The sequence below is a fragment of the Bison bison genome, unplaced genomic scaffold (genome assembly GCF_000754665.1).
Source record: "Bison bison bison isolate TAMUID 2011002044 unplaced genomic scaffold, Bison_UMD1.0 scf7180017864297, whole genome shotgun sequence".
NCBI lineage: Eukaryota > Metazoa > Chordata > Mammalia > Artiodactyla > Bovidae > Bison > Bison bison.
Window position 1 is genome coordinate 7,353,173 of NW_011494869.1, and position 11,052 is coordinate 7,364,224.

Here is an 11,052-nt window from a genome sequence, read left to right on the forward strand (position 1 = left end):
AACCCTCACCCCCTCCACCCTTAGCCCAAGTGCCGAGGAGGCCCCGCCCCTGATCCCAGGCGTGGGTTTCCGGTCCCGCCCACCTGAGGAAGCCCAAGATGCCGAGCCTGTGCTGCAGAACCACGACCACCACTTTCTCCCGGGCAGCCAATTCGGAGCCATCGTACGTGGAAGCGGAACCCACGAGGAAGGCGCCTCCTGGGAACCAGATCATCACCTGGGCGAGAAGGGCTGAGGCCTGAGCGGGACAGTGGGGTACTTGAATGGGATGGTGGGTGGTTGAAGGCTGAGTACTCACGGGCTGCAGAGGGTCCCCGCGCGCTCGCACTGGCGCGTGCACATTCAGGTACAGACAGTCCTCACTGAAGTGCAGCCATTTATATCGTTTGTGTGTGTTGAAATACATGGAAGTGACCTGCCCCCAGGACTCCTGGAGGCACCTGTGGACACGATGTGAGTTGGGGTCCGGCACCGTGGTGATACTGGGGAGATTGGTTTCAACCCAGGTTCCAATAGTGAGGGACTAGAACCCAAAACAAAATTTAGGCAGTGTGTGTGTGTGTGTGTGTGTGTGTCCTTGTCCTACCAGTCTCCACTAACATTAGGTCCAGCGGTGAGGGGCAGGTTGGCATTCCCTGCCTTGCGCCTTGGTGTGCCTCTTCCCAAGGAAGGAAGCAGTTCCCTGCTCCTGTTGGAGACCTGTTGGTGCTGTCAAGCTAGAAACTTGGATGCCCTGAGCAAACTCCTTTCTTACCTGCCCTGTCCTCCCCTCAGTCTCTATTCTGACTCCAAAACAGCTTTTGAGTAGGCCCCCTCTGTTCACTTCAAGGCTGCTGCCCTGTGAAAGCCACCATCACCCTGGCCAGGACTCTGCCCCTGCCTCTTCACCTCCCCTCCAACTCATCCTCCACTCCCTGGCTGGAAAGATTGACAGACAACACAAATCTGACCATGTCACTCCCCTCCTTATTACCTTCCCTGGTTCCTTCTGCCCCCAGGATAAAGTCTAGGTTCACCCACATTGACCTAGGCTCTCCTTCCCATTTAGTCATTTCCTCCCAGTCACTCTTTGCTCCAAATACAGAGGACCTCTTGCCTCCCACCTCCTAGCTCCCATGCTTCTATTCTCTCTACCAAATGCCTTCTCCTCTGCCCAGCAAGCTCCTACTCACATTTAAGGTCCAGCTTATGTGTGTCTCTGCTGGGCAGTTTCCCCTCTGGGCTTCCCAAACCTCTATACACCACTAACTACAATACTGGCCTGGAGTAATTTTGATTGGTTGTTTTTGCTTCCAAAGGGTAGGGATGGAGATGTGTTCATCTGATTCCTGGCACTTGGCCCTGTGCATATGCACTGTATAGATCTTGGGCTGTCAGGCCATCTTGCCTTCCCTCCATGCTGGCCCAGCCCTGGAGATGGCTATTCTTATAACAGGTGGGGCTGGGCGCATTTGACTGAATGCAGGAACCCTGTCTACCTACTCCTCTGTTCCCTTCTCTTGTCCCAGCCTGTCTTCACTATGTGTATGTGAGTTTTTGTAGGTGTAATTCATCTCTACCTCCCTAACCCTAGATCATCACCTGTTCCTTTTCAGTCCTTCCCCACAGCACTTCAACATACCTTGGTCCAAACCTATCCTCTACTACCCACCTTCTCCAGCAACTAATCTCTCTTTCTCTTCCCCTCAAGGCCAAACTTTTCAATAGATTTTCTTTCCCTCCACACCTACCACCTTGTCCAAGATCACCAGTAGGCAACTTGTCTCTCTCTATATAGATTGTCTTTGCTTGACTTCTCAGCAGCAGCTAATGTTGGTGTTAGTATCAGTTCAGTTCAGGAGCTCAGTTGTATCCGACTCTGCAACCCCATGGACTGCAGCACGCCAGGCCTCCCTGTCCATCACCAACTTCCGGAATTTACTCACACTCATGTCCATTGAGTCAGTGATACCATACAACTATCTCGTCCTCTGTCGTCCCCTTCTCCTCCCACCTTCAATTTTTCCCAGCATCAGGGTCTTTCCCAATGAGTTGGTTCTTCACATCAGGTGGCTAAAGTATTGGAGTTTCAGCTTCAGCATAAGTCCTTCCAATGAATACTCAGGACTGATTTCCTTTAGGATGGACTGGTTGGATCTACTTGCAGTCCAAGGGACTCTCAAGAATCTTCTCCAACACCACAGTTCAAAAGCATCAATTCTTCAGCGCTCAGCTTTCTTTATGCTGTCCAATAAATCACATCCAGCATCCCAGCAGGAAGGCCAGGGCTCTTAGAGCCTAGAACTGGGGTTATAAGCATTTGAGGCCTCTGTCTCCAACCTGCCACTAAAGCCATTCCTGTCAAAGTCACCAATGACTTCCATCTTGCTAAATCTCTCCCATCATCTTACTTGCCCTGATAGCCCCTCTGTATGGTTGACCATTCTCTGCTTCTTCAGAGCTTTCCTTCTCTGTTGTGGTTCAGTCACCAAGTCATGTCTTATTCTTTGCGACCCTGTGGACTACAGTACCTCCACTGTCTCCCGAAGTTTGTTCAAATTCATGCCCATCGAGTCGGTGATACCATCCAACCATCTCATCCTCTGCCACCTGACTTCCTTCTCTAGGCTTCTGCAATCCCACTGTCCTGGTTTTCCTGCCACCTCATGGGTGACTCCTTCTCTTCTTTCTGGCCTAAGTAGGACAATGCCCCAGGCCTCAATCCTCATTTCTCTTTTCAGTCTGATTTTTCTTTCCTGAGCTGATGTCCGTCAGGCCTAGGGCTTCACACCACTGACATTCTGATGACTAGTCTCCTTCCAGCTCCCTTTGTCCAAACCATCTATTCCACATCTCCACATGGATATCTATTAGACATGCCAAACTTAACATACCCCAAAATGAACTCTTGTTTTGCCCAAACCTGCTCTTGCCCTAGTCTTCTCCATTTAGGTAAATTGTGCCTCTATTCGCCTTGCTACTCTGCCCCCAAACTAGTCATTATCCTTGATTATTCTTCTTTCCTTGTGACTCACATCCAATTCTCCAGAAAATCCTGTCAGTGTTACCTTCAAAATAAATCTGGAGCCTGACTACTCCCACTCACCTCCACTGTAACTACCCTGGCCAAAGCCACCATCTCTGCAAGACCTTTCTTTCTCCCTGTTCTCCCCTTAATTACCACCCCACAATCTGTTCTAAGTTATCCACAAATTCGTACACCCGACACTCTGTGTTCCAAACAGCCAGTGGCCAATATTCCCACAACTGACACCCAGATGTTTATGCAAGGGACACCCCAATCTCAAAACTCCTAATCCTCAGTGTTCCAACAACGGTTTTTTCATGTTCTGTCACCTGATCGATGGAGTTCCGAATAACAGTCACACAATGTTCAGAATGCCTAGGCTTCTCTCAGTGATGGCCAGTAGTTTAACAACCAACACCCCAGTGTTCCAGTAACAGTAAATCATGTTCTAACAGTGGACATCCTGTCTTTTAACAACTAGATACCCAAGTAGTTGTAGTTTTTGATATCACCTGACACCCAGGTTCTCATAGTAGACATTTTTCTAAATCCAGTAATTTATCCAACCAATGCTGAACAGTGTTAATGTTCATCATAGAATGTTCTGGACAGTGTGTTACTCAATGGTCTGAGTGAACAGTAAATATATTTGTTCTTGGTAAACTGCCAAGCCCAGTGCTTCAAAGGGCAGTCATTGTCCCAACATGCTCATGTGATTCAGGCCCAGCTAGGGGTTGCATTAAGACCCTGGGACATTGAAACTGCAACTGAGTCCAGGTTTCCCCATATTCTGCAGTGAAGGGCTGGGGGTGACATGTGGGCTTCTTAGGTTCAAGCACCAAGGAAGAGGGAAGAGCTCAGGGTTCTCTGTGTATGTACTGTTCCTCACACACATTTAGGGAAACAGCTTCCCAGTGGGTCCTGGGGGCACAGTCAGTATGCACCTCCTCTTTGCCTGGAGCCTTCCCACAAGAGAATAAAAAACAGCCTTATCAGTGCCTTAAATACCATCTAGACCAGCTGCTTCATTATATAGGTTTGGAAACTGAGGCCCAGAATGGTCCCCAGGCTTGCCTGTGGCCACACAGTGCACTCTTCAGTGAGTTGTTCAAACCCTGGCCCAGAAGCGGGCATGGGTTCACTGCCTTGCTTGGGATCTGCCCACCACCCAGCCCACAGTCCTCTGGTTCTTACACAGGGGCGTAGGTGGTAGCATCTCTGATTCCTTCCCAGGGCTCTGGGGGTTCTGGGGCAGCGAATCTGTGGGCACCCACAGGAGGTTTGGAGAAGGGAACTCCTAGGAAGACATTGATGGGCGTCTTCCCCACGTGTATCTGCTTTCCTCGGAGTGTCCCATATTTGGTATCCGCTAGAGGCTCCTTGGTGTGCAAGGCACCTAGAAAGAGAAGAGAAGGGTCACCCTGGACATCAGAAACACCTTGACCCATCTGCCACAGCACCAGCTTGAAACTTTTCACTTGTGTCATTGCCTACTTCTTTTGTGTTCCTCTTAGGAATTTTATCTAGTGTATTTGATTTAAGGTATCAAAGCTGTGTTTCTTTGTTTGTTTTTCCCCTTCCGGAAGCACCCCTGTCATTTCTTTCTCTTCCGCTCCCTTTATCAAAACTAAATTTTTCAGGAATTTCCTAATGGTCCAGTGGCTAGAACTCTGTACTCTTACTGCCAAGGGCCCAGGCTCAATCCCTGGCTGGGGAACTAAGATCTCACAAGCCACATGGTCAAAAAACAAAACAAAAAGCTGAATTTTTCTGTGCCCTGGTTCCCTGGGGGCTCACCCTACAGAGATGACAGAAAGCAAATCTAATCAAAATATTATCGAACTTGATTGGGCATTAGAATCCTCTGGAGAAATCATCAGGAAATTCAGATTCCTAGGTCCCATTCTACATCCTCTGAAAGATAATCTCAGGTGGCATCAGGAAATTAGATTTTCAACTCCTTCTAGAAGATTTTGCTGCAACTCATTTTTCAAATAGCATTGATACAGCTGAATGCCAAAGAATTGATGCTTTCGAGCTGTGGAGCTGGAGAAGACTCTTGAGAATCCCTTGGACTGCAAGGAGATCAAACCAGTCAATCCTAAAGGAAATCAACCCTGAATGTTCATTGGAAGGACTGATGCTGAGCTGAAGCTCCAATACTTTGGTCACCTGATGTGAAGAGCTGACTCATTAGAAAAGACCTGATGCTGGTAAAGACTAAAAGCAATAGGAGAAGAGGGTGGCAGAGGATGAGGTGGTTAAATAGCATCGCTGACTCAATGGACATGAATTTGAGCAAACTCTGGGAGACAGTGGAGGACAGAGGAGCCTGGCGTGCTGCAGTCAGGCAGCAAAGAGGGATGGAAAAGAGTTGGACATGACTGAGCAACTGAACAACAATTGGTGTGATAAGAACACACCCTCACACCCCAGCTGCAGGTGGCCTCTCTGCCCACGTACCCAGGTTTTACATGAGCAATATCTGGGCACAAAGAACTGGCTGCAATAGTGACCCTTCAAACATGGAGGTATGCCAGTGGGGGCAAGGGACCATCTCACACCTCCTCTGTGTGTGTGTGTCGTCCCTTGCAACTTACAAGGCCCTTTCACATGGTCCTCTCATGTAGGCTTCTCAGTGGCCCTTGGAGGAGCAGGGTGGGGCCTTGAGGCCCAGAGATGGTTAGTGACCAGCTTGAGATCTCATAGGACAGAGCCAGGAGGTCAAGACCTATTGTATTACTCAGATTTGCCCTGAATTATGGGTCCACTCATGATTGAATAGCTGATGACTATGACTGACTGATCTTTTATTATAGCTTGGCACTCTGCCAAACACTTTTATGCTATCTCACCTCATCTGCCTAAAAAAATTTATAAGGTAACTGTTTTGTATTTTCCTACTACACAAATGTGGAAATGGAGGTTCAAAGGGGTATATAACTTGTCCAAGGTGACACAGACTGTCTCACATCAGAGCTCTGCTTTAAACAATAATGTTTTACTGTCCTCACTCCAGCCTCTGGAAGCACCTAAGCATGTGACAGAGTGCTCTAAACCCCTGAATCAGAGCTGACGAGGAGTGCTCCCGGTCCTAACTCTGCTACCCCAAGGCAATACGTAAGCACTTATGAAAACAATATTCCATGTTTTTAGAAGTCATAAAACACTAATTAAAACCAAGAGTTACAATTTCTACCTAATAAAAACAATGGCACCTCGACTTCCCTGGCAGTTCAGTGGTTAAGACTCTGTGCTTCCAATGCAGGGAGGTGTTGTTCCATCCCTGGTCAAGGAACTAAGGTCCCACATGCCTCGCAGTCAAAAAACCAAAAAGATGAAACAGGAGCAATATTGTAACAGATTCAGTAAAGACTTGAAAAATGGTCCACATCCAAAAAAAGAGAAATCTTTAAAAAATGATAGCACCCAATTCTGGCAAAGATGCAATGAGAAGGACACTCTCATATGCTGTTGGTGGAAGATAAATTGACACACCACCTTGAAAAAATAATTTGGCAAAATGTATAAGAGGCATAAAATGTTCACATGCTTTGACTCAGTAATTCCACTCTTGGTCCACCCTTATGAAAATAGTCAGAAATGCATTAAAATAAAGACTTTATGAATCACAGTCATACTTGCCATAGTGAGGACAAGAAGCATTATTTGTATCTGGGGATCAGGAAAAGTAAATGTAATTATGAACTCAAGTTATAAACTGTTTATGCATGACCTTAAGTGAAAAAAAAAAGAATAAAATTGTTTAAGTGCTTATATCACAACTATATACAAATATGCAATGAAAAGACTAACAATGTGCCAGAATGCCAAAAGTTGTTTTAGCAAAGTTTCAAGTTAAAAAAATTTTTTAATGTGGGGACTTCCCTGGTGGTCCAGTGGTTAAGACTTTCCACTTCCACTGCAGAGGGCTCAGGTTTGATCCCTAGCTGGGGAGCTAAGTTCCTGCGTGTAACCAAGAAAAAAAATTAATGTGTTAATATGGGCAAAACTAAATTATGATAGCCATCAGAATGGTGGTGGTTATTTTGAGGATATGACTGGGAAGGTACATGTCAGATGTTGGAAATATTCTAGATCTTTTTTTGTTTTTTTGGCCTTGCCTCATGTTATGTGGGATCTTAGTTCCCTGACCAGGAATGGAACCCACCGCATTGCATTGTTGCACAGAGTCTTAACCATCGGACCACCAGAGAAGTCCTGAAATGTTCTAGATCTTTATCTGGCTGGTGGTTACATGATGATTTTACACACACACACATATACTAATATATATATATACTAATATAGTAAGAATTTTAAATAGTATTAATTATATAAAGAATATAAGTATATAGTCATAAACATAAAGTTACGTAAATTATAAGATATATTTTATAAAAATGTAAATATAAATGTCCATGCTCCCAGCTGCCCACCACCCCCATCCACCCAGATCTCTAAATGTCCCTACACTGCTATGCCCAGGAGAGGTTGAATTGGGGGCCTGTCCCTATGGCCTATGTCCCTCTTGAACCACGGAAGGATGGGGGCTTACCCCAGGCTGTCTGCACCACCAGAAGGAGGGTGAGGCTCAAACACAGAATCCAATTCATTCTCCAGCCAGCCAGCTCCTGCCACAGTCTGGGATGATGTCTACCCCGCAGATGTCAGATGGCAGGTGAGTCTGTGGCGAGCTGGGCAGTCTGACCTTTATCTTCTTTTAGTCATGAATAGAAGGTGAGAGGGTGGGAGAAATTGTAACCAGCTCTCCCATCAGCCCACAGCCTTATCTCTGCCTTGGGGTGATAAGTCACTGTCAATGATCTTGGCTCTTCGAAAAACTGACGAGCCTGTAACCCCTTTGCAGTATGCTCATCTGTGCAGTGGGCTTAAAGTTGAGGTAGTGTGAGTCAAGCACTGAGCACCAGTAGGTACTAAGGTTGGAGCGGAACATCTGAGTGCTTAGTTCTTAGTCCCCAGGTTTCCTCCCTGTGGATTTAAAGGCCTCACTCCCCGCTTCCCCTCCACACATACACAGAGGCTCCCCTCTGGTTTGTGCAGTCTCTTTTACAGGCACTCCCTAACCCTTCTCACACATGCTGACTTTCTCAGCCAGGACCATGTGGGTCTGGAAGCAGTCATGATGTGGAAGTCCAGAACTGGGTGATGGTGGTCAGGGGCCCAGGGTAACCAAATAAATATTCAAAACAAAACAAAACTACCCTATCCTTTGACCGAGAAATTTGGTCTGGGAGACCATCCAAAATACACAAAAAAATTGTTTACAGGATGAGTGTCCTATAGCCTTGTTGACAACAGCCTCACCCCAGTAAGACTGTAGGGGATGGGTGAAGAAGGATGTTACACCTACAGAATGTAATTTATGCTACACGGTCAGTAATATCATGTTCCATGAGACTCTAGAGTAGCCGATGATTTAGCACTGCTTATGAGCCAGGCTACTGGGCTTGAATCCCAGCATTGCCACTTACAAGCTGTGTGACTCTTCTGGACTCCAGTTTTTCCATCTGTAAATTTTGCTCAGTAATAGTACTTACCGAGTTGTAGTGAGGGTTAAATGTGTTCATGTAGGCAAAGCAATTCAAACAGGGAAAACCCATTGTCAGCTGTCATCATTAGTCCTTGGGGAAAAGCTGATGTGGTTTAATAACTTGAAAAAGGTAGAATCTGAAATTGTATATTGAATATGACCATGGAAAGTACATACCAAAATACTCCAGAGATGTCTAAAGTAACAGGAAGGATTGATGCCAAAATGGAGTCTGTGGTTGGCTCTGAGTTGCAGAGTCATCAGTGACCTTGATTTTTTTTTTTCCTTCTTTCTCCTTTCAATTTTCTGTAGTTTCTATGTTTTCTTTGGCCAACATTATGGAGAATGTACTATCATCGTGGGGTTTAAAGAGTCAGGTATGGGAGGGAACAGGGAAGGCAAGATCAGGGAAGTATGGGTTACCAGCAGTTTCATCTGGCCTGGGCCACGTTTCTCTTTCTGGATCATATTCCCCTTCTCATTACTTCATCTGCTGGCCTCCCCCATGGTCCATGTGTGGCCACATCAATAGGAGTACGGAGTCTGGTTTGAGGGAAGTGACACAGCCACTTGTTTCTGCTTCCCAGGCTGTGACAAGGTTAGTTTATCTGTTTGTACTAAGCATGTGTTACTGAAAGGAAGGGCCAAGCTGGGAGGTGGAGGGGAGTGTGAGTGTGGAGGACAAGGGAAGTGAGTGGTGGAAAAGGCAGATGAGACTGTGAGTCCACCTGCCCAGCAGGCCTGGAGGTCAGTCACATGTAGAATCCCCAGCCCAGCTGTGCAGCAACTTGGCCCGCTCTGTGTGGGCCTTAAGGACCGGTCCTGCCAACAGCTGGCTCCATTCGTGCCACCTCTCCCTGGGGAAGAAACAACTTTTCACCTGGGCCATATAAGTGGGAGTAATGCCAGGCCAGGCTTCTGACTGGAGCACCTAGGACTCAAGTGGGTCCCATCCAATGCCCACATGGGGCACAGGGAACATTGAGTAGGGCGCTGGGTCAGTCAGGTGGCTCTGGGAATACATTATCTTAGGGGTAAGAACCTGAGATTCTGACATGTAATGCTAGGTGATCTTCTCCTGGGTCACCCAGCACCCTCTGTTTTTTGAGAGAAAAGTGAGGCTCTATCAAGCCTGGTGTGCTGCAGTCCATGGGGCTACAAAGTGTCAGAAATGACTGACTGAACTGAACTGAAATGAGGCTCCATCTGGTTCATGACTGGGCTACAAAGATGCATGACAAGTGGGGTGGGGTGTCCTTAGGGGCCAGATCACAGGATGAAGCCAAGCTCCTGATAAGAGAAGGAGCCTGTGCCTGGAGCTCTGCAGACCCAGTCAGTGCGGTGCAGTCATCTCTCATCTCTGTACTGCCTGAAGTATTGCAAAACTCCCCACTCTGGGCCTCACTTGCTGACAGTGCTGGCTATTGGAATCCATCTGCCTGCATAACCCCTTAGACCCTGACTCCAGCAGCTGGAAAGCTCACTCTAGGCATGAGGGCACAGTCTGGAGGGAGACCCACAGTACTGGGAACAGGTCCTGGCTCCATCCTCACTCTCTGTGTGGCCTCAGGCAAGGTGCTTCCCCTCTCTTATCCTCAGTTTCTTCCTCTGTAAAGCAGGGATCCACTCAGGACCCCAGAGGACGGTCCAAAGGTCCTATAAAACTACTCAGGACCCCAGAGGATGGTCCAGAGCCCTGAGGGAGAGAAAGGATGTGGGTGAATTTGAGCACAGAGGGAAGCTCAGCAAGGCTACTTGGGGGGGTGAGGCCTGGCCCTCTGATTGCCTGGTGCCCTGGGCCCTGGTCAAGACCTCCAGAGTCAGAAGAGTCAGCTCAGGGACAATAGGGACGGGCAAGGCCACCTCAGGAGAGGCTCCAGTGGGCAATGCCATCTCCAGACAAGGAATCTGGGCTGATGGGAAAGGAAGCCCAAGGGCTGGGGCAGAGGGAGGAGGGATGTGTGGATGCCACTATTCTCCAGTAACAGAGCTGGTGTTCCCCTGCCAAGTAGCTTCCTGTTCTTGGAATGGTTTTCCCAGGGCCTAGGCAAGCTGGGCTGGGAACTGGGGTCCAGGGGGACCAGAGGGCGTACAACTAAAATCCAAAAGGAGGGACTGCAGGTAAAGTGTGGGAGGGGCTTGGATGACAGCTTCCCTGAGACCCTCAGGGAAGGCCAGAGACTCATTCAGAACATCACAAGGCTCCGCCTGCCACCCCTTCTAGGCAGACACAGGCCCAAGAAAATTATTTCAAAGTGGAAAAGCCTCATAGTTTATTGTGGAAAATTCTTAAAGACATGGGAATACCAGACCACCTGACCTGCCTCTTGAGAAACCTGTATGCAGGTCAGGAAGCAACAGTTAGAACTGGACATGGAACAACAGACTGATTCCAAATAGGAAAAGGAGTGCTTCAAGGCTGTATATTGTCACCCTGCTTATTTAACTTCTATGCAGAGTACATCATGAGAAACGCTGGACTGGAAGAAAC

General features: G+C 47.5%; 1 protein-coding gene across 3 annotated transcripts in view; it reads right to left on the reverse strand.

Moving 5' to 3' along the window:
• CES4A (carboxylesterase 4A) overlaps nt 1–7,686 on the reverse strand; it is a 14,677-nt gene extending 6,991 nt beyond the window's left edge. The window contains exons 1-4 of one of the 3 annotated variants that reach the window (XM_010851074.1): nt 7,566–7,686; nt 4,202–4,403; nt 299–440; nt 84–217 (exon numbers count right to left, since the gene is read on the reverse strand). In XM_010851074.1, the coding sequence (XP_010849376.1) occupies nt 84–217; nt 299–440; nt 4,202–4,403; nt 7,566–7,623 (536 nt within the window). In that variant the 5' untranslated portion in view covers nt 7,624–7,686. Of the gene's footprint in view, nt 1–72; nt 218–298; nt 441–4,201; nt 4,404–7,565 lie in introns of those variants that run through there. The other 2 variants (XM_010851075.1, XM_010851076.1) reach the window with 2 other exon arrangements.
• Between the last annotated feature and the right edge of the window lie 3,366 nt (nt 7,687–11,052).